The 26269-nt window shown below is 42.6% G+C and overlaps 1 protein-coding gene across 4 annotated transcripts in view; it reads left to right on the top strand.

Moving 5' to 3' along the window:
• Spata17 (spermatogenesis associated 17) overlaps positions 1 to 8837 on the top strand; it is a 178708-nt gene extending 169871 nt beyond the window's left edge. For 2 of the 4 annotated variants that reach the window (NM_001429827.1, XM_087581444.1), the window contains 2 exons: positions 5189 to 5271; positions 8472 to 8837. In NM_001429827.1, coding sequence (NP_001416756.1) covers positions 5189 to 5269 — 81 coding nt within the window. In that variant the 3' untranslated portion in view covers positions 5270 to 5271; positions 8472 to 8837. Of the gene's footprint in view, positions 1 to 5188; positions 5272 to 8464 lie in introns of all 4 variants that reach the window. The other 2 variants (NM_001398667.1, XM_087581443.1) reach the window with 1 other exon arrangement.
• Positions 8838 to 26269: the final 17432 nt, after the last annotated feature.

Below are 26269 nucleotides of genomic sequence, written 5' to 3'. Positions count from 1 at the left end.
GCATCACCCATCCACACCCGTGCATGCACAGATGACAGGCTGCAGACTTCTGACAGAGCAGCCTTGGTGTCCCTGCAGAGTGGGCCACAGAGTGGGTCATTGTGATGCATATATCAGCAATGCCACCTACACCAAAACCAGTAGGAATTTAATAATATATTTCTCAGCCATGTGGCTTCCAAGACGAGTGATTTGTAAAGTTAGCTGACAGTAACTCGGAACACTTTTAGAAGGCTTATTTAGGTTCAGTTTGCATGGGGAAAAAATGCCAGGCACTCTTTACAAGCACCCCATTAACCCCCACTTGAAAAGCAGAGAAAACCCGGAGGACTAGCTGGCAAGAGCTTTTGGGGTCTCATTCACTAAAATAGCATTTAATATTCAGGTAAACATCTCTTATCATCTACCTTGGTTTTTTTAGTTCTAAGAGAAAAATCTCTGCTGACTACATTAAAATAATTTAAGCTGACCCATGATTTTACCGTTCTCTCAGGGCTCTATCCATGGTACAGCAGTGGTGTTTCACTGAGGGGCATGGGTACGTGTTGTTACTGCTTAGCTGTGACTGTCTGCTGGAAAGCCTTACATAACTAGATAAACGTAACAGCTGCTGACCTCGAACTCCTACACTGTGGGGTGAGCGGCCCAGGAAATTCACTCTGTCATTTTGACTTGGGTTTAAAATGGACTTGGGCTACTTTCCAGTTGAGAGAGCCATTCACCTCCAAACAGTTGTCCCAAGGAGCTCATTGTGGCCATGGGTGACTTGTGTTTGGCTGGGCATCCTAATAGCAAAGCTGTCTGCTCTGTCGAGCAGCAGCTACGGCAGGATGTAGAATCACTCTGCCCAGTGTTTTTCTTGATGAGACTGTTTTTCAGAAAATCAGCCCCCAGCCCCTGTTTAACCTCACCCCATAAGAGCATCATGCAGGTGGCTTCTTGAACTCAGGAGTAAATCGATTCTCATGGCGGGGTGGCTGTTTTAGTGTGTCAGAAGCACTTTGAATGGTACTGGAAATCGGGACCAGAGGTTTTCTCAGACAAAAGCTGCAGTTAGAAACTAGCTAAGGTTGTGGGGGACTGGAAAACAGAAAAGGAGACAGAGGTGGGAAAGGCTTTTGGAAAGATTTTTCTTCTGCAGTATATAGTAGGCAACTCGTGTTCATCCATATAACTGTAAATGTTCGTCTATTGTCTGGCCCTGGGCAGGACTAAGTCCTAGTACCAATGGTTGGACAGAACACTGTACTCAGATGCTAGCTGGATGCATGTGGAGGGGAACTCTATAACTAACAGAAGTCAAACTAAGAACACAAGAGCATACCAGGACTGAAGGAAAGAAAGCCAGAACTTCTGACTGCAGTCATTCTTAATCTTATCTGTACACATGGACGCATGTGTTTATGTAAGTTCAGGGTGCTTGTTTAAAATAGCATGACAGGGAGTGGTGATCAAAGTCTACTGTACCACATTGCTCTAAACTTGTCAGAGAACCAGTGGGTTACTTTAGTGTGCACTTGAGAGGACAGAATACGTGACTTCTAGCAGACTTTGACCACTGGTGGAGAGGGGAGAGAACACAAAGCTGAGAGCCTTGTGCTGTCCTGTTCATCTCCACGATGAAGTCGAGAGGCCTAGCACCCCACTAGTCAGTTAATGAGACACCGTTGAGGCCAAAGGGAAGAGTGATGTCATGTTTCCGTTTTTGGATAGATACAGGCTGTTCCGATCATCTGCTCACCCTAGCAGAGTTTCAGCAGTGTCTCTCAGCATTGGCCGATTTTGCCTATTGTCTAGTTTCCGACTGTAACTTCCTTGTTCTGTCCATATTGTCCTCTCGGAGCTTGAGGTCTGTCTTTCCTTCTGGCCTAGCTGTGGTGTATGCGTTTTCTTTTCTTGCTCAGCTCGGTTCGCAGTGTCCCGCTTTTATCGATGTTTTCAAGGAAGTGGATGACTTTGATGCTTCTGTTTCCCTATTTCATGTGTGTATGTATATTAATGTATGTGTGCATGTGTACACACACACACACACACACACACACACACACACACTTGCTTGTGGAGGTCTGAAGCAGACACAGGCCATCGCTCTCTCGTTACTTTGCACTTTCTTTACTGAGGCAAATGGTATTGGAGAAAACCAGAGAACATTCTAGTGCAATGGAGGAAACAGAACTCCCAGTTTTAAGGTCCCCACACCAGAACTGCTTGGCGTGTTTCTGTTTCCTCCTCTTGTCACAGAGTTTGTCACTGAGGAAGCTGGGCCTCACCGCTTATGGCTGGCATCATCCACCCAGGGGATCCCCATCTCTGCCTCTAGAGTACAGGGACTACGTGTGTACTTGGGGTCCAGAGTCTGGCCCCCATGCTTGAGTGGCCGGCACTTCACCTGCTGAGCCATCTCCCCAGCCTGGGTTTCTATTTTTGACTTCCTGAGTTCTCCTCGGATCGTTTTCTTCTGTGTGGTTCTGAGTTCTCCCCTTTTCCTAGTTTCCTGAAGCAGATGCTCTGGCCTTGCCTTCCCTCCATGCCTGTGGCTCCTGTTCTGCCTTTGGGGATTCTGCTATCTGCATAAGCTTTATTTCCACGGGTTAGGTTTGTCTCCTCATCAGCTTTCTTTGACCTGCGTTCTTTTCGGGAGTGCACTTAGCTAATGCTCAGATATTTGGAGGCTTTCATGAATCTGTCATTGATGCCCAGTGTAAGTCTGCTGCTTTCTGAAACAATGCTTGTGTGGTCTGTTTTAAATTCGTTAGTTTTATGGTCCAGGACATAGTTTATCTTGGTGGTATTTCTCTATGAATCTGTGAAGAGTGTACACGCGGCTGCTGGTGGATAAAAAAGTCTATAGATGTCAATTACATCCAGTTGATTGACAGTGCTGTTCAGGTCAATTATACCCTTGTTGATTTTCTACCTGCTGGATCTGTCAGTCACTGATAAAGAGGTGTGGAATTTGCCAAGTACAATAGTGAATCCATCCACTTCTTACCAGCTCTATCAGTTTCTGTCTCGTGCATGCTGACCCTCTGATTCTAGGCACACGGACAGTACTGATTGACAGGTCTTCTTGGAGCCTTGACCCCTTTAGCATTCTACAGTTGCTCTCATTATCCTGATCATTTTCCTTACTCTGAAATCTGCTTTATCCACAATTAATATAGTGGTTTCTCGCTCCCTTGGCTAATGTGACACTCAGGGCCTTTCTCTGTCCACATGCTCTTCACCATTTGTGTCTTTATTTAAAGCAAGTGTTTAGACAACTCAGCATTCCGATGTCCTTTATGGGCGTAGAGCATGCCTGGATAAATGATGACTGACGCATCCGGTCACTACCGACCACCGTGGCAACGGCTTTTTCTTCACTATGCTTGTGGAGTTTGTTTTCTTCTTTGTCTGCTATTAACTACTTTATAACATCCCATGTCTCCTCACTCTCGGACTCAGCTGCGGTCCCTAAAACTGCACGCTTACTCCTGAGGTCATGGCTTCTCTGGAGTTGGGTATATATTACAGCAAATGACTCACCTTCCAGGTATGGCCGCCTCACCTAGGGTTAACAGGTGTCAACAGATTCCCCCCGTTTCTCTCTCCAGACACTTCCGTATCACGTTTGCTCTACTCTCCAATCATTTGGCCGTTACTGTATCTCCATAACAAAGACTGTCATCTGATAGACTAAGAATAAGAAAAGCTAACGATTTCATTTTCCCTGTGTGTAGAACTATGTTTCTGATGTCTATCATGTCATGTGGGACAGGTCTATTTGTTCTGGAAGTCAGGTCAGAGATCACTGTACACACTTACATGGGTACAGCCAGTCACAGTTCTAGGTTATGGTGCTTGTCAAGAGACCGTGTGACAGACACCAAGTGTTACAGATTCTAGGTGAAGAGCTGTGTGCGGAACTCACCGTGGGCAAGCATGCCCGCCACACTGCAAATAGTGCAATGCACGGGTTTAGATGGCCTCTGCTGTGTCTGGACAGAGAAATGCTGCTGAGCCCCATGGGAAAAGCAGACCTCACTACACAGTCACCCACATGCTGCTTACTGAGAAGCATTTCATTCAGACCAAGTCATTAGTTTTTATCTGAGTCTCTGTTGCACACACATTGTCTCTGCACTCGGAAGCAGGGCCTACCACAGCCACTCGGGCAGACAAGTGCAGGCATTTTTCTGGGGCCTGAGGTTAGTCATGAAAGCGGATACTTAGGGTCAGGAGTCTACCATTACAGGGCAGAGTCAGATGGGTGGCAACAGAGACACAGACACACCTCAGACTCTTCTGAGAATCTTGCTTTTATGTACTTATAAATGTGGACCTTCTCAAGACCTAGGCCAAAGACAGCCTTTCTCCTAGGCTTCCCTCAGCCAGAAAGTTTCAGACAAAATTTTCTTCACTGATAGACTCTTAGAAAAGCAAACCTCTACAGCTTATTCACGGTATTCAGAACTGGTGCATGAGCTGCCTCATTAGCCCTGCATTTGTGAACACATCCATTTCTTAATCAGATGCTGTGAAACTGGCTACTTGCAAAAAACTCCTTCTCCATGTGCATCCTAAAGAACAAGGGTGAGCGCTCTGCTCACCCTCCAGTGAGGGAACGTGGGCTCGTCGCACTCCTCTTTTTGTGGGTTCTGTTAACAAATGCTTACTTTGCCAGAAACTTAAGTACAGAATGCTCTGAAGCCAAGGCAAAGGCGATCTCGTTGCAAACTCCTTGAAAGCTTGTAATTTAACCTCGGGTTGGCACGGCCCCGAGCTGCTTGCATGTGCTGCCTATAGACATTGAAACTGTGTGTTCACGGGGTGTGGTGCTGCGTGCCTGTGCTCCCTGTACACAGGAGACAGACAGGAAGACTGACATGTGTGAGGCTGGCCTGGCCCACATAATGATGTCTAGGCCAGTGCTACACCTTGCCTCAAACAACAACAAAACAACGAAACAAAAAACCAGAAACAAACAAAAAAGCAAGCAAGCAAAAAAAAAAAAAAAAACCAAATTCAAATTTAATGAAAGCTTTAAACTGAGGAAAATCTAAAATGTGTGTGTATCGGGGGGTTATGATGAGGACAGGTGAAAGGTGGTTGTTAAAATCTACCTTAGAGTTCAAATTAATCTGGACGATAGTGACACCAGTAGGAACCATTGGGGTCTCTGTGCTAACCTGAGCTCTTTCCCCAGGATTTTCAGACTGTTCTGCCATCGTTTGAACTCTTCTCAAAGTATGGAAAGTTGTACTCGAAAGCTGGACAAATTGTATAAAGGTATGCATTGGTTTTTTTCTGAGTACTTCCAAATATATACTAAATAAATTACTAATCAAATGAGACTGGCTTAACTGTTAGGCACTTTTAAAATGCTGTTAATATTCATGTAAGGTAAAATTCCATACATTTCTTTAATTCTAATCTGATGGTTTCAACAATTGGTTTTATTTTTCAAATATCTTCTCTAAAATGGACTAAAATGCATTAGCAGAGCTAACAAATGTCTGAGGTGTTCTTTATCTTTTAATTAAATGACAGTAACGATTTACACAGTGCCTGAAAATACTAGTGGTATCTCAAAAGCTAAAATGTTTCTTAGGACTTCTTAAATATTATAGTTAAAAATTCTTTACTTAATTTAGAGTGATAGGAAAGAGTTTAAGGTCTCTGATAATTACCAAAGTTTGCAGGATAGACAAAAAAAAAAAAAAAAAAAAAAAACCACTAAAATTCAAGAGCCAAAAAAGCTTTCAATAATTTTATATTTATTGCTAATGTATTTTAGATTAAAAATGATTGTAGATGCGCTAAGGTCATAAACAGTAGTGTGTGTGTCTGTGTCTGTGTCTGTGTGTGTGTGTTTCGTTTTTGCACAACTTAAGCAGTTATGAGATAAAAGACAGTCAAATGGGAAGGTCACAAATAAGAAATCACCTGGATTAGAACTGCCTGGTGTCCTCCCAGGCCAACAAGTAAGGGAGCACACACCAGTTTGTGGGGAGGAGCACAGTGCACATAAAGTCTCCCAACATGTGGGGTCCTGTGTTTCCTCTATTTCACATGTGTCTTTGAAGGCTTCAATTTGAGTGTTAATATATTAAAGGCAGATACCAATACTCACCACTTAACTGTTCTGAAGCAATACCTAAGAGGAAATAGAAAATATTTCTAGTTAGTAGAAAAATTTTATATTTGTGTAACCAAGTAAGAGCACTGTTTCAAAGTATTATTGCCATTGAATAGGTATGTATCTATGTCCCGTAGTATGTCACATATATGTGCGCAACTTTTATTTGAAAGATTTATCAATTCTGTTTATAATGGTTTTATGAAGAAGTATTTCTTGTGTGGTGCTGTTTCTGGGACACATGAGCAATCATCTATTCTTGCCAGATAAAGAACCGATGATAGAAAAAAGTCACCAAAGTTCAACTGGTGGCTAAGTGAGTTTTGGGATTGCTTAGGGAGCACTGTTAGGGACTTACTTATAGGATGTAGACACCTCAGCAGCAACTGCATCTCCCAAACCCCATTCCAACATGGGTGACAACTCATGACAGTCACAACCCTGGGTCACTCTACATGACTTGGAGACACCTTCGTGGGCAGAGTCTGCCCTCCTCAGCAGTTCTTACTCATGACCTTGGGGCAGAGGTGGGGGTGTGAATTTGGTTGATTTCAGAGACTCTGTGAGACTTGTGAGTTGTTTACTTTCTGACTCTTAAGCAGCTTTCTTAAGAACTTCCTGAGTCTTAAGTTTCCCTCCAGGATGAAATGCCTTAATTCAGAGGAAAGTACTACACACCAACATTGGAAGCAACCTAAATGCTGATTAATGTATATATCAAATTCAGTGAGCAAATACAATGTAATTCTATGCTGATTTAAAAAAATATTTTTACCCACTGATCTGACCAAATGCCTACCTTGTGTTCTTAAGAAGGCCATATTTAAAACCACTGTTCAATATGATTGCATAACAATGTATTATGCACACATGTATATACATAACTGCAAATATATTGAAGCATATTTCTATATACCCATTTATATGTAAAATATGCATATATACATTAATATGTTGCAGAAATGTAATAGTAGCTATCTCAGACTGGTAAGATTTTTATTCACCTTATTTTTCCCAGATTCTGCTTTATATTTCAACTTAGTTTTAAATTTTCATTTAATCAGATAAAGGCAGTGTTGAACTAATTCTCCATTAAAGTTTAATGGTTCTCCTTTACAATTACAAACATGTGAACATTACAGTTCTTCTTAACCATGTTAATATAAGGCATGGTTATTTTTTTCTGAAGATAAAATACTTGATTATTTATAGCGAATGTTAAGAGAAAGAGTGACAAGTGTTTCACATTGGTCTAACTGAAGAGTAGGGACATGCAAAGACATATGTGTGGCAGACTTTAAAGACAGGTCTGCTGACTCATCTCATGTTTTACATATTTTGTGAATTAGCAGTGCTATTCATTTCTTTGATTTGCCTTTGTAACTGGCAAATCACTTTCTGATAAGTTGCCAAATCAATTTGACCTAAATCAGAATACCTGGGCCCTGTCACTGTTGGCCATTTTTGCAGCCCCATTCATGCCACCAGACAGGAATTCTCTAGTAGGCAGAGTAGAAAGACATTGTCACAGAAGCCAAGATTGTTGTTTGTATTATGGATGAGACCCCATCAGAGTTCACGCAGCATCCACGGGGGCATCCTGCATTGTGTCCTGATGCATATTCCACTCTTCTTTGGAATGGGCTTTGGACCAGCCTGTCTCTCTGCTAAAATGTGTTTCTATTTGGAATCCAGATGAATTTTAATTAAATATTTGTTTAGGCATGAAAAGCAATTTTCATTTTCCTCCATTCTATTGGAATCCAGCATATGAATGACTCAAAACTTGAAAATAAAAAATAAGTATACTTGACACTTTGGTTGGAAAACTAGAAATTTCCACTGTCTTTGTAAAGAAGAAACAGTATCCTGGGTATGGAAAATGAGCTGTATAAGTTGAGAACGGAAAGCAAACATTTAAGCTACACTTTACATGCTGGGAATTAAAATTTTAACCCACTAAGAAAAACTATGAAACCTGGCCATTCATGCTGGCATTGTACAAGTTTGTAACCCTAAGTTTACTCATAGTGATCTGGCAAAGAATAAAACAAAAACTCTTTTCTTAAACTATCCTCACACTGAAGGTTCTGTTTATCACTTACCCACCTGCTCACAGGAGGCATGTCCTGTGTTTTCAGCATTATTAGTGACACCTGTCTTCAAGATTGCTAATCTGGGTGCAGTCAGAGGCATCAGAGAGCAGGGAGAATACTCACAGATGTCAGGGATCCATGCAGGACCCTTGCTTCCTCAACTAAGAGATCACTTTGTATTAAGAGTGTGAGAATATGTTTTAACACAGTGCCTTCTCCCTCCCATTGTGCTGCTGCTTTGTTTTAGAGAACAGAAGACAGAATGTGGAAATGAGGTGAGCATGAATGGAAGATGCCACTGCCCAGAGCTCCAGACTCTAGCTCCACAGAGAGGAACAACCTTGACATCAGTCCTTTAACCTCCGTGTGCTCCTGAGCTCCAGCTCTCTTCCTCTGTCCTTCCCTCCCCTCCTTCTCTCCCCCTCCTAACCTCAACTCACTCTTCTGCTCTCACTTTCTCATCTGTCAGAAGAAAAAAAATCAAAACCATTTCGGGCTCATTATAAAACTTTATAAATGAAAGGAAAATACAAAAGAAGCTTGTATAAAAACTATTCGTATTTACCAGTGAGCCAGATTCACTGTGATTCAATAAACTATAACATTTATTTTACAGCTTATATGTATTGTGTGTGGGAGATGTATTTATCGTGTGTGGTATTTGTGGTGAGGGAGGTATATGTGAGTTTGTGGCGTATAGCTATGGGAGGGTGGAGGTATTTCAGTTTCTTCATTTATTTTGGGACAAATGCCTTTGAGAACATCTGTGGACAACTATAGCCTGTTTCACCCAAAGTGCCATGAATGGTTCTATTGGAGGTTCTATTGAAGTGACAACATTCTGTTCCCTGTCACTCTATTTAGTGATGAGCAGCCTTGATCTCAGGCCCTGTGTTACTGGATAATAGTTAATAACAGCTAACATGATTTGAAGTAAGGAAGTCGTTACCATAAAAGTTCTTCCTTAAGAGAAATGATGACACATTATCCTAATTATACCTCTATGTCTGTTTTATGACACTATTCCTTGACAGTCATGAACAAACCTCTTTCAGCCTAAGCAGGGAACCAACAAGAGATCAAAGTAAGGATACCCCCCCCCAATTCAACTTGATGAACCAATGCATTTTATTGAAGTTACTTATAGGAGTAGAAATGGCTCAAAGAAAGACAACTGCACCACCAAAAGCCCACTCAAGCAAGGGCAAGAGCTCATGAAATCTGGAAACCCAGAGCCCGCTGCACAACTTGCAGGCAGCTGTACAAGTTAAAGAGTGTCTTCACTAGGCATCTTCTATTAGCCTGAGCTTCTTCCAGGCAGCTCAGCTTGTCTGAGAGTGTCTCTTAGCAGTCCTTACTCCTACTTTTATAAGCTTAGAAGAGGAAGAAGCATAGTACATCTGGTCAGTTTCAGGGACTTCCTAAAACTTATGAGTTGTTTAGTTCTGACTCTAACAGCTCCTTGCAGGATGGAATGTTTCATAACAATGTCCTGAAACTTAAGATACAACAGACAGACAGTAGTGGGTAATTGAGCCAAGTAGGCATGTTCTCAAATGAGAAATGCATTTGCAGACTGCTTTGAATGGAGCAGTAACAAGATCACCTGGTTTTGTGGCTGTGGCTCTTCAAGTCGGTGACCTGCTATTCAAGTTGTGATCTGTTAGGAAGCCAGGTAAGGTTCTTACTTTTTCCTAAAGGCTTTAGTTTTCCTGGGATACTTATGTTAAATAAACAACTGATGTTCCTGTGTTCCTTGATCCCATTCCCAATTCATTCTCACAGTGAAAATTTCTATTTGAGGTTGTGTGCTGTTATACTGACTTCCCATTTGAAAGGGTCTAGAATCACCTCTGAGACACTTTGCAAGGATGAGGAGCTGAGATCAAATCTGTAGCAGCCAGACAAAAAGCAGAGCATGACTGTGTATCCGTTTACATGCACTGCAGGTGTAACCAGGCCTATGTTGAGAGCTTGCTGGTCTGTCAACCTGGCTGAACTTCACGTTTAGTGAGAGATCCGATCTCAAGGGAATAAGATAGAGAGTAAGAAGATACCTGATATCCTGTTTAGGCCTCTGCATGCTCATGCAGGGTCATGCTCACTCACATGTATGTACCATGCACATACAACATACAACAAACTACAAACATGCAGCAATAGATAAATGAACTGGTTTTTTATCAAATTATTTATTTCCATCCCAAATGTTGCCTTCCCACCTTCCTGGTCCCCGTCCCAGAGTTCTTTACCCCATTCCCACCTCCCCTTTGCCTCTGAGAGGGTGTTTCCCCTGAAGAACATTCTTTCACTAAGATTTAAAACTATAAACTAGACCATCATTAGTAAATTTATTTTAATAAACCATTAGTTTTTCACACATACTCAATAGCCTGAAAATGTACATATATTTTTAAATATTTATGCCTAAAATATTCCATTTGTATTTTTGTCATTGGGGAAGCACAACGACACCCTAATAAAAGATACTTCCGTGGATAAATGGAATAAATTTTGCTTAAGAACATTTCCCCTTATCAAGTATGTAGACCACACTTTATGTACTTTGAGTAGAGAAGAAAGCAATGGGAGCTAGAAAGGAATCCTGACTCCAGCCTTCTCCAGTTGTCTCTCACTGACATCAGTAACCATCCCTACACAGAGCTCAGAAGGGAAGGAGGAAGACAACGGAAAATCCATTTGCATGTGTGCAGACGGCCCTTGGCCAGAAGCTCCAGAGACAAAAGGTAAGAAATGTGAAGGTCCAAGCACGGTGTCTGGTGTTGTTCTCTGTTCCCATTACAAAAGTGGATTTTTGTTAGAAGAGTTGCCAATCAGTTAAGAACCATAAAATGTAAGACCACATGCTCGAGTATCTAAGAAGACATCAATGAGGCCAAGCCATCAGAGAATACAGCCTCCCCTGCACACTGCTATGCCCCTGGACACATTTCTGGTTTCTTTTTTTTTTTTTTTATTAACTTGAGTATTTCTTATATACATTTCAAGTGTTATTCCCTTTCCCGGTTTCCGGGCAAATCCCCCTCCCCGCTCCCCTTCCTTATGGGTGTTCCCCTCCCAACCCTCCCCCCATTGCCGCCCTCCCCCCATAGACTAGTTCACTGGGGGTTCAGTCTTAGTAGGACCCAGGGCTTCCCCTTCCACTGGTGCTCTTACTAGGATATTCATTGCTACCTATGGGGTCAGAGTCCAGGGTCAGTCCATGTATAGTCTTTAGGTAGTGGCTTAGTCCCTGGAAGCTCTGGTTGCTTGACATTGTTGTGCTTTTGGGGTCTCGAGCCCCTTCAAGCTCTTCCAGTTCTTTCTCTGATTCCTTCAACGGGGGACCTATTCTCAGTTCAGTGGTTTGCTGCTGGCATTCGCCTCTGTATTTGCTGTATTCTGGCTGTGTCTCTCAGGAGCGATCTACATCCAGCTCCTGTCGGTCTGCACTTCTTTGCTTCATCCATCTTGTCCAATTGGGTGGCTGTATATGTATGGGCCACCTGTGGGGCAGGCTCTGAATGGGTGTTCCTTCAGTCTCTGTTTTAATCTTTGCCTCTCCCTTCCCAGCCAAGGGTATTCTTTTTCCTCATTTAAAGAAGGAGTGAAGCATTCACATTTTGATCATCCGTCTTGAGTTTCGTTTGTTCTAGGGATCTAGGGTAATTCAAGCATTTGGGCTAATAGCCACTTATCAATGAGTGCATACCATGTATGTCTTTCTGTGATTGGGTTAGCTCACTCAGGATGATATTTTCCAGTTCCAACCATTTGCCTACGAATTTCATAAAGCCGTTGTTTTTGATAGCTGAGTAATATTCCATTGTGTAGATGTACCACATTTTCTGTATCCATTCCTCTGTTGAAGGGCATCTCGGTTCTTTCCAGTTTCTGGCTATTATAAATAAGGCTGCGATGAACATAGTGGAGCACGTGTCTCTTTTATATGTTGAGGCATCTTTTGGGTATATGCCCAAGAGAGGTATAGCTGGATCCTCAGGCAGTTCAATGTCCAATTTTCTGAGGAACCTCCAGACTGATTTCCAGAATGGTTTTACCAGTCTGCAATCCCACCAACAATGGAGGAGTGTTCCTCTTTCTCCACATCCTCGCCAGCATCTGCTGTCACCTGAGTTTTTGATCTTAGCCATTCTCACTGGTGTGAGGTGAAATCTCAGGGTTGTTTTGATTTGCATTTCCCTTATGACTAAAGATGTTGAACATTTCTTTAGGTGTTTCTCAGCCATTCGGCATTCCTCAGCTGTGAATTCTTTGTTTAGCTCTGAACCCCATTTTTTAATAGGGTTATTTGTTTCCCTGCGGTCTAACTTCTTGAGTTCTTTGTATATTTTGGATATAAGGCCTCTATCTGTTGTAGGATTGGTAAAGATCTTTTCCCAATCTGTTGGTTGCCGTTTTGTCCCAACCACCGTGTCCTTTGCCTTACAGAAGCTTTGCAGTTTTATGAGATCCCATTTGTCGATTCTTGATCTTAGAGCATAAGCCATTGGTGTTTTGTTCAGGAAATTTTTTCCAGTGCCCATGTGTTCCAGATGCTTCCCTAGTTTTTCTTCTATTAGTTTGAGTGTGTCTGGTTTGATGTGGAGGTCCTTGATCCACTTGGACTTAAGCTTTGTACAGGGTGATAAGCATGGATCGATCTGCATTCTTCTACATGTTGCCCTCCAGTTGAACCAGCACCATTTGCTGAAAATGCTATCTTTTTTCCATTGGATGGTTTTGGCTCCTTTGTCAAAAATCAAGTGACCATAGGTGTGTGGGTTCATTTCTGGGTCTTCAATTCTATTCCATTGGTCTATCTGTCTGTCTCTGTACCAATACCATGCAGTTTTTATCACTATTGCTCTGTAATACTGCTTGAGTTCAGGGATAGTGATTCCCCCTGAAGTCCTTTTATTGTTGAGGATAGCTTTAGCTATCCTGGGTTTTTTGTTATTCCAGATGAATTTGCAAATTGTTCTGTCTAACTCTTTGAAGAATTGGATTGGAATTTTGATGGGGATTGCATTGAATCTGTAGATTGCTTTTGGTAAAATGGCCATTTTTACTATATTAATCCTGCCAATCCATGAGCATGGGAGATCTTTCCATCTTCTGAGGTCTTCTTCAATTTCTTTCCTCAGTGTCTTGAAGTTCTTATTGTACAGATCTTTTACTTGCTTGGTTAAAGTCACACCGAGGTACTTTATATTATTTGGGTCTATTATGAAGGGTGTCGTTTCCCTAATTTCTTTCTCGGCTTGTTTCTCTTTTGTATAGAGGAAGGCAACTGATTTATTTGAGTTAATTTTATACCCAGCCACTTTGCTGAAGTTGTTTATCAGCTTTAGTAGTTCTCTGGTGGAACTTTTGGGATCACTTAAATATACTATCATGTCATCTGCAAATAGTGATATTTTGACTTCTTCTTTTCCGATCTGTATCCCCTTGATCTCCTTTTGTTGTCTGATTGCTCTGGCTAGAACTTCAAGAACTATATTGAATAAGTAGGGAGAGAGTGGGCAGCCTTGTCTAGTCCCTGATTTTAGTGGGATTGCTTCGAGTTTCTCTCCATTTAGTTTAATGTTAGCAACTGGTTTGCTGTATATGGCTTTTACTATGTTTAGGTATGGGCCTTGAATTCCTATTCTTTCCAGGACTTTTATCATGAAGGGGTGTTGAATTTTGTCAAATGCTTTCTCAGCATCTAATGAAATGATCATGTGGTTTTGTTCTTTCAGTTTGTTTATATGATGGATCACGTTGATGGTTTTCCGTATATTAAACCATCCCTGCATGCCTGGGATGAAGCCTACTTGATCATGGTGGATGATTGTTTTGATGTGCTCTTGAATTCGGTTTGCCAGAATTTTATTGAGTATTTTTGCGTCGATATTCATAAGGGAAATTGGTCTGAAGTTCTCTTTCTTTGTTGTGTCTTTGTGTGGTTTAGGTATAAGAGTAATTGTGGCTTCGTAGAAGGAATTCGGTAGGGCTCCATCTGTTTCAATTTTGTGGAATAGTTTGGATAATATTGGTATGAGGTCTTCTATGAAGGTTTGATAGAATTCTGCACTAAACCCGTCTGGACCTGGGCTCTTTTTGGTTGGAAGACCTTTAATGACTGCTTCTATTTCCTTAGGAGTTATGGGGTTGTTTAACTGGTTTATCTGTTCCTGATTTAACTTCGATACCTGGTATCTGTCTAGGAAATTGTCCATTTCCTGAAGATTTTCAAATTTTGTTGAATATAGGTTTTTATAGTAAGATCTGATGATTTTTTGAATTTCCTCTGAATCTGTAGTTATGTCTCCCTTTTCATTTCTAATTTTGTTAATTTGGACGCACTCTCTGTGTCCTCTCGTTAGTCTGGCTAAGGGTTTATCTATCTTGTTGATTTTCTCAAAGAACCAACTTTTGGTTCTGTTGATTCTTTCTATGGTCCTTTTTGTTTCTACTTGGTTGATTTCAGCTCTGAGTTTGATTATTTCCTGCCTTCTACTCCTCCTGGGTGTATTTGCTTCTTTTTGTTCTAGAGCTTTTAGGTGTGCTGTCAAGCTGCTGACATATGCTCTTTCCTGTTTCTTTCTGCAGGCACTCAGCGCTATGAGTTTTCCTCTTAGCACAGCTTTCATTGTGTCCCATAAGTTTGGGTATGTTGTATCTTCATTTTCATTAAATTCTAAAAAGTTTTTAATTTCTTTCTTTATTTCTTCCTTGACCAGGTTATCATTGAGTAGAGCATTGTTCAATTTCCACGTATATGTGGGCATTCTTCCCTTATTGTTATTGAAGACCAGTTTTAGGCCGTGGTGGTCCGATAGCATGCATGGGATTATCTCTATCTTTCTGTACCTGTTGAGGCCCGTTTTTTGACCAATTATATGGTCAATTTTGGAGAAAGTACCATGAGGAGCTGAGAAGAAGGTATATCCTTTTGCTTTAGGATAGAATGTTCTATAAATATCCGTTAAGTCCATTTGGCTCATGACTTCTCTTAGTCTGTCGACATCACTGTTTAATTTCTGTTTCCATGATCTGTCCATTGATGAGAGTGGGGTGTTGAAGTCTCCCACTATTATTGTGTGAGGTGCAATGTGTGTTTTGAGCTTTAGTAAGGTTTCTTTTACGTATGTAGGTGCCCTTGTATTTGGGGCATAGATATTTAGGATTGAGAGTTCATCTTGGTGGATTTTTCCTTTGATGAATATGAAGTGTCCTTCCTTATCTTTTTTGATGACTTTTAGTTGGAAATTGATTTTATTTGATATTAGAATGGCTACTCCAGCTTGCTTCTTCTGACCATTTGCTTGGAAAGTTGTTTTCCAGCCTTTCACTCTGAGGTAGTGTCTGTCTTTGTCTCTGAGGTGTGTTTCCTGTAGGCAGCAGAATGCAGGGTCCTCATTGCGTATCCAGTTTGTTAATCTATGTCTTTTTATTGGGGAGTTGAGGCCATTGATATTGAGAGATATTAAGGAATAGTGATTATTGCTTCCCTTTATATTCATATTTGGATGTGAGGTTATGTTTTTTGCTTTCATTCTCTTTGTTTTGTTGCCAAGACGATTAGTTTCTTGCTTCTTCTAGGGTATAGCTTGCCTCCTTATGTTGGGCTTTACCATTTATTATCCTTTGTAGTGCTGGATTTGTAGAAAGATATTGTGTAAATTTGGTTTTGTCATGGAATATCTTGGTTTCTCCATCAATGTTAATTGAGAGTTTTGCTGGATACAGTAACCTGGGCTGGCATTTGTGTTCTCTTAGGGTCTGTATGACATCAGTCCAGGATCTTCTGGCCTTCATAGTTTCTGGCAAGAAGTCTGGTGTGATTCTGATAGGTCTCCCTTTATATGTTACTTGACCTTTTTCCCTTACTGCTTTTAATATTCTTTCTTTATTTTGTGCGTTTGGTGTTTTGACAATTATGTGACGGGAGGTGTTTCTTTTCTGGTCCAATCTATTTGGAGTTCTGTAGGCTTCTTGTATGTCTATGGGTATCTCTTTTTTTAGGTTAGGGAAGTTTTCTTCTATGATTTTGTTGAAGATATTTACTGGTCCTTTGAGCTGGGAGTCTTCACTCTCTTCTATACCTATTATCCTTAGGTTTGATCTTCTCATTGAGTCCTGGATTTCCTGTATGTTTTGGACCAGTAGCTTTTTCCGCTTTACATTATCTTTGACAGTTGAGTCAATGATTTCTATGGAATCTTCTGCTCCTGAGATTCTCTCTTCCATCTCTTGAATTCTGTTGGTGAGGCTTGTATCTACAGCTCCTTGTCTCTTCTTTTGGTTTTCTATATCCAGGGTTGTTTCCATGTGTTCTTTCTTGATTGCTTCTATTTCCATTTTTAATTCCTTCAACTGTTTGATTGTGTTTTCCTGGAATTCTTTCAGGGATTTTTGCGATTCCTCTCTGTAGGCTTTTACTTGTTTATTAATGTTTTCCTGTGCTTCCCTAAGTGTGTTCATGTCTTTCTTGAAGTCCTCCAGCATCATGATCAAATATGATTTTGTAACTAGATCTTGCTTTTCTGGTGTGTTTGGATATTCCATGTTTGTTTTGGTGGGAGAATTGGGCTCCGATGATGGCATGTAGTCTTGGTTTCTGTTGCTTGGGTTCCTGCGCTTGCCTCTCGCCATCAGATTATCTCTAGTGTTACTTTGTTCTGCTATTTCTGACAGTGGCTAGACTGTCCTATAAGCCTGTGTGACAGGAGTGCTGTAGACCTGTTTTCCTCTCTTTCAGTCAGTTATGGGGACAGAGTGTTCTGCTTTCTGGCGTGTAGTTTTTCCTCTCTACAGGTCTTCAGCTGTTCCTGTGGGCCTGTGTCTTGAGTTCACCAGGCAGCTTTCTTGCAGCAGAAAATTTGGTCTTACCTGTGGTCCCGAGGCTCAGGTTCGCTCGTGGGGTGCTGCCCACGGGCTCTCTGCAGCGGCAGCAACCAGGAAGACCTGTGCCGCCCCTTCCGGGAACTTCAGTGCACCAGGGTTCCAGATGGTCTTTGGCTTTTTCCTCTGGCGTCCGAGATGTGTGTGCAGGGAGCAGTCTCTTCTGGTTTCCCAGGCCTGTCTGCCTCTCTGAAGGTTTAGCTCTCCCTCCCACGGGATTTGGGTGCAGAGAACTGTTTATCCGGTCTGTTTCCTTCAGGGTCCGGCGGTGTCTCTGGCAGGGGTCCTGCCGCTCCTGGGCCCTCCCCCACGGGAGCCCAGAGGCCTTATACAGTTTCCTCTTGGGCCAGGGATGTGGGCAGGGGTGAGCAGAGTTGGTGGTCTCTTCCGCTCTGCAGCCTCAGGAGTGCCCACCTGACCAGGCGGTTGGGTCTCTCTCTCACCGGGTCTGGGAGCAGAGAGCTGCTGCGGGCCGGGATCCGCGGGTGTGGGACTTCCGGTAAACACAGAACGTGCCCGGTCCTAGAGAAATTCTGCTTTCCTGTGTCCCAAGCTCACCAGGCAGCTTTCTTGCAGCAGAAAATTTGGTCTTACCTGTGGTCCCGAGGCTCAGGTTCGCTCGTGGGGTGCTCCCCACGGGCTCTCTGCAGCGGCAGCAACCAGGAAGACCCACATTTCTGGTTTCTTAAACACTACAGAAGCAAGGAACTAAAATCCAAGCAGACAGTGACAGAGAAGAAGCTACAAAGTGAGGCCATCTAGGGAGCTAGATACTGAGTTCACAGATATGGAGGAAGAAGAGTCATTAAATGAAATACCGAAACGACAGAAAACAATCACCACTAAAACCAGATTCACTAATACAAGATAATCTCATGAATTTAGAGTCAAAGCTACTAGACACAAAATACACAGATAAATTAATTCATCAGTTTAGAGCTAAAAATACATAGCTTCTCTCTGGCGGTGTGAGTTACCCTTGCAGTCACTATCAGGGAGCAGGAGTCTGTGTGTAATACTCTGGTTTTTCACCACAGTTGTCTTGTTGATGTATCATTCATGAATTGCATACTTTCCTGAAAGGAGGCAAGAATGCAAGGGGTGAGGCAAATCCGACACCCCTAGTACATGTGTTCTCGGAAGTTGGCAGTCTTTAGCATCCTTCTCTGGTTATGTGCACAAAAAAGAGCCCAAATAACATTGTCTACTTTCTAAGAGAAGCTAAGAATACATGAAATTTCCCATCAGACACTGACAAAGATATGTGTAAACCTCACACCAAGGACAAGCAGAGCTGAGTCCTTCTCTAAGCTCGTTCTCTGGTAAACCATAATGGACTCTTTCAAAGGCCGGAGACATTTACTATGCCTTCTATCTTATGAACATTTATTGTTTGCCCAGCCTTAATTTCTTCACCTAAAATTCAAATAATCATTCTTTCAGCAGTGCCAAAAAGGTCGAATTCACTTAGCATGGCTCTTCTGATTCAACACACTCTCAAAAAATAATATTTAATATTGTTCAGCTTGCTGGAGTTCTGTCTGGGGCTGACAAAAGTAAACAGGGAGATGTGGTGGCATAAACGGTGGCCTCCTGAAACAAAGGCAAGGGCCCATAGATTCCCACACCTGTATTTCCCTGACATCAACATCTTTTCTTTTCCTCACTTACTCACCTCTCCTGTAGCTCTCCCAAAAGCCAACGCCACTTGTTTAAAATGGTGATGAGCACTGAGCAGTTGGACAATCAGACCTATCAGACCATGACCAATCTCAACTTCCTCTTTCCTCATAGACATCTTATGACTTGGCCTGGTGTTAGACTGTTAGTCATCGTAAAAAATACCCAATGCAATAGATTAAAGGGACCTTTGTTTTGGCTTGGACTTTCAGAAGACTTAGTTCACGGTGGCTTGGCCTGTTGATTGAACAGAACCCCATAGCAGTGGGATCTAGGGTAGAGGACTTTCTTGACCACATGCTGAACAGGAAACAGAACAATGAGGAGGAGCTAGATGTGGTGGCTCACAGCTTCTATGGACATGGCTGCAGTGGCCTGCTTCTTCCTGGTAGGCCCCACTTTCCAAAGTTTCCAGAACTTCACAGAATGGTGTCAACATTGGGGGCCAAGGATTCTCACAGGGGCTTATGGGAGATGTTGTATCTCAAACCACTGCAACACTCGCTTTCTGAAATTGTATTCCTTTTCCTGGACGTATGTTTCTGTGGGGTCAGTGATGGTTGGTAGCCTTGTAGGATTGTTTTCAGAGACACAGCATTGATAATCTCAAGCTGACTAAAGGAGGAAAGGTTGGCTCACACCTCTCTTTTTGCATGAGACTTTTATACCACACTGAGACCTTCAACTTCACACATACACTAAATAGTAAGGACTCTCCCATGATTGAAAAACCACTGATAACTGTATGTTCACATTAGCTTTTGTGACTCAAATTTTATAAACATAAATAATAACCTTTTCTGTTTCAAAATCCATGACCTTACACTTTTGGAAATTCCTACTTGAAAAATAAAGCCAAATTTAAAAAAAAAGAAAGAAAAAAGAAAAAAGAAAAGGAAAGGAAACAAGACTTGGCAGAAAAATCAAGTTGGAACAGTGGTTTGGTCAGTGAATAACAGCGTCATGATTAGGGAATTCATGCTATGTGTTTGTCTCTTTAGTTATCTTTAACTACTTAAAACACACTCAAGTCTGGGCATGGTGGCACCTGTCTGTAACCCCACACTCTGAAGGCTGAACGAGAGGTTCACTGCAAACTCAAGGGCCAGCCTATGCTCCTAAAGAATTGGAGGCCAGGCAGAGCTCCATAGCAATACATTATCTCAGTCAAGAAGGCAGGGCAGGGCTGGGAGATGGCTCAACCTGACATCCTGAGTTCAAATCCCCAGAAACTATGCAAAAGCTAGATGTGGGAGCATGTGTCTGCAACCACAGCACTCTGAAGAAACCAGAGAAAGCCTTGAAGCTCACAGGCCAGCTAGACTGAGGTACTCAGTGAGAGAGAGCCTGCCTTCTTCAGCAAACTTTGAGGTGAGGAATGCCACATGAGGTCCTCTGACCTCTGCACACAGTGCATGGCATGCATGGACCCTCACAGGCTAAGATGTATTCACACACATTTATAAAAACTAACACTCAAATGCATGTAATATATACATACCTATTGTTTATAAATATTTACATTGGAATCTGTAATTTAATAAATATCTGTCTCATAACGAACTTATAGTTATTTTACATAGTGTTTCCAAATCACATGAATTTAGGAATATCATTCCCATATCCAGGGAGTAAATTAAGACAGGAGAATAGCAGGTTTGAGACGCAGCTCTAACATGAGGCTTCAGCTCTGCCTGTTGGTTTCAGATCATTGAAGCAGTCCTCTGAGGTCCGTGCTATGTCCTTAGCATGCAGCAGTGCCACAGAACATGTGCCGTCCACTGTCCCCTGGAGGAATGGTGCATTCTTTGACTGTGTGGATGTGATGACAGCCATTTCTTTTGCTATATGTTAGGAGCAGAGATGATTGGTGTTATGTGAAGGAAGAGTGACACTTGTTTACTCTTCTGTTGTCCTTGTAGCAAACCATTTTATTGTCATGAGACAAAATACAAGGAAAGGGAACACACACACACACACACACACACACACACACACACACAAACCCTGAAGTCACATTTGCATATGAAGATCACAGTTATTTTTAAATGTTGTGGAACTGTACATATGTACATGCATGTTTCCATGTATATGGGCACATGGCAAACATTAGAATGCACTTAGACATTTGAAAATTCTCACCAAACATCACCCACAGAGGCTCGATGTTCCAACATTTTAGCTACCTTTTCTTTTTAAGCTACTGAGCTCTTCCATCAGAACATCCAGTCTCCCCTTCAGGAAAACTGTGTGGAGATGAGGAGAGCAGGGCAGCCTGAGAAAGAGGAAAACGGTAGCAAGAACATGTCCGGAAGACAAGCTACAGTCTAGGTAGTACCTCCCACCTTCATTACCGTGCTTCCAAATCAATCTCTCCGCTCTTCTTGAGTGGCAAATAAAAAGATCAACTCACATGATATATGTGTGTGCTGCTCCTGATGAGCCTTGCCATCCATCTGCCACACGTCCCACACGCCAGCCTGAGGACGCTGCAGGGAGAATTAAAGACTCCACGAGTCCACAGCAGAATCAAGAGGCCTTTCTCTTCTGGACGCAGGACGCTGATCTCCTGGGACTTCTCCCACCTCATTCACTCTGTTGCAAAGATGTTAACTGCTGGTGGACAATAACTGATCACATGCCTAACCTTCCAGAAGCCAAATGGACTCAAATCTAGAGCCCAAGTGGGTCTGGTACGTTTCATGTTGGCAAGGACTCCTAGTTCAGACATACCAAAATTCACACAAGGGAATCCCAAATTCTGTCTCTTAAAGATGTTTGTGATGATTAATCTTGCCAACTAGAGACACAGTGGAAGCAAATAAGTGTGCACACCTGCAAGATATTATCTGAACTAGGTTAACTGAGGAGAGCAGAGTCACCTGAAGGTAAGCCCTACCATTCTGCCAGCTCGAGTCCCAGATTGAACACACAGGAGGAACCAGCATTCGTCTTTGTCTGCCTCTTACTGTGAACATGGTAAGACCAGCCTCTCCTGCTCTGTCACCATGATGCCTTGGCCATGACGGTCCACAGTCCCTAGAAGTACAAGTCAAAATAAACCTTCCTTCCCTTCCTCCCTCCTCCCTCCCTCCTCCCTTCCTCCTCCCTCCCTCCTCCCTTCCTCTCCTCCTTGCCTCCTTCCTTCCTCCACACCTCCCTCCATTCATTTCATTGCCATTGCCCAATAGTTTGTCTTAGTAACAAATAACTAATGGAATGTTTAAATTCAAGTTACATCTAAGGGCACTTAGAAATCAAAATACTTCCTAAAATACACAGCAGAGTTGAGATATTGCTTTTACACTGGGAAGGAACTTCAGGAGAAGCACTATAAATGTATCTACTAACTGAGTGTCATTGTACACTTGACTTTATTGCAAGGTTTCCCATTGTTAGAGATTTGAAGGTGTGGGGGAATTCCGAACACAGTGCTTGCCTTCATCATGCGCAGTGGTCAGAATCCTGCCTAGCAAAGGCATTGCCTCTGCCGAGTCCCTCCAAGTCTTGGGAAATTGCAGAACCTCTTGGTTTTCCATGCTGGGTTTCTGTGACTGGTCATCGGGCCTTTGTCACAGGAGCCTGTGGTCTCACTTGCTGGTTCTAACCTGGTGCTTTAGAACAAGTTGGTGTTCTGCTCTACATGACTGTCCCTCACATGGTTGGAAAGGTGCCCACACATTCTTTACCTTGTCTGTGCTTATGCCTGTGGGTTCCTCAAGTCTCCCTCTGGTTGCCATGACAGACAGTGCTTGTCCTAACTCCCTGTCCACTCACTCAGAACCCTTTCTGTGGCTGTCTAAGCACCCACTGTCATCTGAGTTGAAAACCAGGTTCAAACCCATTTTCTATCTCTCAAATTCTAGGTCCAATAGCAAAAGGCCCAGGGAAATGGAGGTGCTGATTTGAGCTTTTTAATACTCTGAACATGCCCTGTCTTGGGTGCTGGTCCAAGGTTGATGTTGGTGCTCTCTCTGCTTCAAAGCAAGGAATTACATAAAAGGATATATAAGGAATTATAATAGAATGTCAGAATATCAATTGCATTCTCGGTAACTCAGAGTCCATTAAAAAGAACTGATCTAAGCTGCTCAAGGAAGCAAAGTATCTGTAATTGGCTGAAGTCTTAGTGCTGAGTCGTTAAGAGAAAATAGCAATGAGATGTGGAGACTCCATGGGAGCATTGTAGGGATGTGTGTTTCATTTAGTTCAAGGCACGACTAATTAGCTCTGTGTTTAAGCCCTTATATTTCACAGCTACATCAAGCACCTTGAATCTAGAACATTCTTATCTGACAGCAGTGCATAATTAAAGTTCACATCAGGTTTGATTAGAAGCATTCTGACATTGGAAAACGCTTCTTGAATGCATTGCTAAGAATCCTGACTTCCTCCCTATTCTTCATCATCTTGTGCCAAGAGATCTGCAGAATGAACCTTCTGTCTCTGTAGGATGAGATCATGCACATCTACTGCCAAACTTTGGGAAGGCCAGTAGGGATGTTATCCCCATCTGTCAACCCCAGCAAACCTAATGTGGAGATGAATCACTACTCAGGCAACTTCGTGGCTCTTTCTTTGGGGGTGACTTTCTGTGAAAATACTATAATTCAAGTAAGTATAAAGTCTAGTAGATATTTTTAAATCATAAAGCTGTTTTCAAACAATTATAGCACCTACATGCCTCCATACCCCATTTGACCTATGCATTTTATATATAGTGACAAGGACTGTGCCTGTATAGTGACGTGGACTAAGCACCAGATCCCTCTTGTGGCTGGAATTTATTACAGTAGCAGCTTCTCTAGTTAAGAACCCTAAAAGTTGGGTCTAAATCCTTTTATTTGAAAAAAAAAAGTAGAAAAGTCCTACAAGATGGCTTAGGGAGCTGGATGATTTTGTCTAAAGAGATACTCGAGAAGTTAGGAGCATATACTGCCCTTGCGGTTGATTCAAAGCCAGAAGTCTGGTTGATTTACACTACTGGTCCCTGCACACACAAACTCTCACACACAGAGACAGGCGCACACACACAAACACATTCACACATACAAAGATTAAATTTTCCTAAAAATGAGAAAACATTTCAGTGATTCTTTTTGGTTTCAACTCTGCTTTACAAAAAAACTGTAGGAAGACTCTTGCTGAATACAAGGAAGTTTTGGAGAAAATGGTGAGCACCTCAGACCCAGCACTGTTGGGTGACCGAGCATAGGTTCAGGGTAATACTTAGCCTTCCTGGAGCTAGAAGGAAGATGATTTGATTCACTCTGAAGTGGATGTATGCCAGTTACAGCCAAATGCCTTGCAGCACTTATGAAGGGAGAGGTGGGCCAGGAGGCATGTGTTTTGCCAGTCATTCCTTCAATCCATTTCTTTTTAATAACTTGTTGCTACAAAAGTGGAGAGGGGTCTGCAAATGCAGGAAGTAATTTAGGTTAGGTTACCAGCTGAGAATCCAAAGGCTGCTGATTGGCTTTATGAATGGAAGTCTACCCGGTACAGCCCTCACTTCTGTGCAGGCCATCTTACTGGACTGACTTGACCCGTCAGGAGTGCTGGGGTGGATGGACTTCTTCCTCACTGTATGGTGGTCAAGAAACAATCTTCCTGTTACCACCGACCTGCCTGTCTGTCTAGGCCTGCACTGACACGACCAGATGGATTAGCATCCTAAATCTAAATGTTTATAAAACTCCAGTAAGTAAGCAGACATTTTTTTTTCTTTTCTTTTTTTCGGAGCTGGGGACTGAACCCAGGGCCTTGCGCTCGCTAGGCAAGCGCTCTACCGCTGAGCTAAATCCCCAACCCCAAGCAGACATTTTATTAATGTGGACTTTTGAAACTTGAGCAACCGCTGGGATGATTGATCAGAGGGTGTAAGCAGAGGCAACACTGTGGAAGGCTGACAGTGGAACAGCTCTGAGCATTACCTACGTGCTTCTGTTCTGAATTCCTGGGGGCAGGGGGCGGGGCAGGAGCTCAAACAAGAACTATTTTAAAGTAAATGACCAAATAACCATTGCCTGCTCCCAATTTGCAGCAGTCCACTAGAAATCTAAATCTGACTACAGGTTTAAAATAATTTTTAAGTGGATGATGGGGCTGGAGAGATGACTTAAGAGCTCGCACTTCTCTTGCAAAGGGCCCACACTGGGCAGCTCACAGTGACCTCTAAGTCTAGCACCAGGGATTCCGACACCTCTGGCCTCCATGGGCACTCATAATTGTGCATTTTCAAATGTGCTACCACTGGGACTTACATAAAATTGAAAACATTATAAGAAGGATACAGCGTATCAGATCTCCAAAACTGTGAAATAGTCCAGAAACACTGTTTACTTTGAGACAGAATCCTGGGCTACTATTCAACTTTTCTTACTTCTTCTTCCATGTCTTGTCCTTGATGTGCACTTGACTCATACTTTGTCATCTAACTTTACTTTACTAAAGAGATCTGGAGACAGTGTTCGTGCTGCTAGAACTGGAAGAAATTCTGGAGATTCTCTCCTGCTCAACCTAGAAGGGAATGTCCCAGGGTAAGTGTGGATGCTTGTGTCTGTAATCTCAGCACTTGGGAAGTAGAGGCAGGAAGATCGTGGTCTGAGACTAGCCCTGCCACTCCCAGTTGAGTGCTCATTCTGGTTTTGGACTGTCAGTGCTAATGCTAAGGAAGGTGGCTTCCACATCCCTAGTCTCCCTGTTATGACTGGACTTTGAGATGTTGGATTTAAACTCCGGCATCTTATCTGAGTTGCTCGAAACAGCTGGACACCTTTCTCTCAGGAAGAGGACGGTGAGAAGTCCTTCTGCAGGCCCCATCTTGTGGTGAGATGAGAGTGGCCCGATGGGAAAGGAGGGAGGAGCTCACTTCCCAGAGCTGTTCTGTGCCTTCTCCCCTAGCGCTCTCCACACTCGCCCACTGAAGCCATTTGGCTTTGGTGGTTTTTGCTCTGGAAAACCATGAATCTGAGGGGCTTTGGAATAAAGCGCTGTAGTAAAGCTTCCAATGAACCTGTCCTGTCATCCAAAGTAGCATTTTCCACAGTGGGTGTCAAGACTCAGCTTTGACATGCCCAGTTCTTTGAGGCATGGGAAGCTGAAAGGCCTTGGAATCAAAGCCGCCCGGCCTGCTCACATTCCTCCTCCTGAGACAGGAAGGGACTTTCCTCTGAACCCTCTCATCTACCTGAAAACGACCCACAGAACAGTTCACTTTGATCCCATCCTGAGGTTCCACTGATGAGAAAGACCAAACCTATCTCATCAAGGGGAACAAAGGATAGCCCCACCTAGACAGACTTTGTCTTCTGTCCTTTGGTCCATTTGACTTCCAGAGAGAATCAAAAGCCATTAGTCTTTGTGCCCATCTCCTACCCTGGGAAGTCCTGAAAATCATCTGCCTCGCCATCTGAGCCACTATCAGAAAGGCATGTAGAATTCTGAGTCCTCCAGAATTGGGTGGACTGTGCACACTGAC

Source organism: Rattus norvegicus, chromosome 13 (genome assembly GCF_021556685.1).
Source record: "Rattus norvegicus strain SHRSP/BbbUtx chromosome 13, alternate assembly SHRSP_T2T, whole genome shotgun sequence".
Lineage (NCBI taxonomy): Eukaryota > Metazoa > Chordata > Mammalia > Rodentia > Muridae > Rattus > Rattus norvegicus.
The sequence above is the reverse complement of the archived record's forward strand: the minus strand, read 5'-3'. Positions and strand labels throughout refer to the sequence as shown.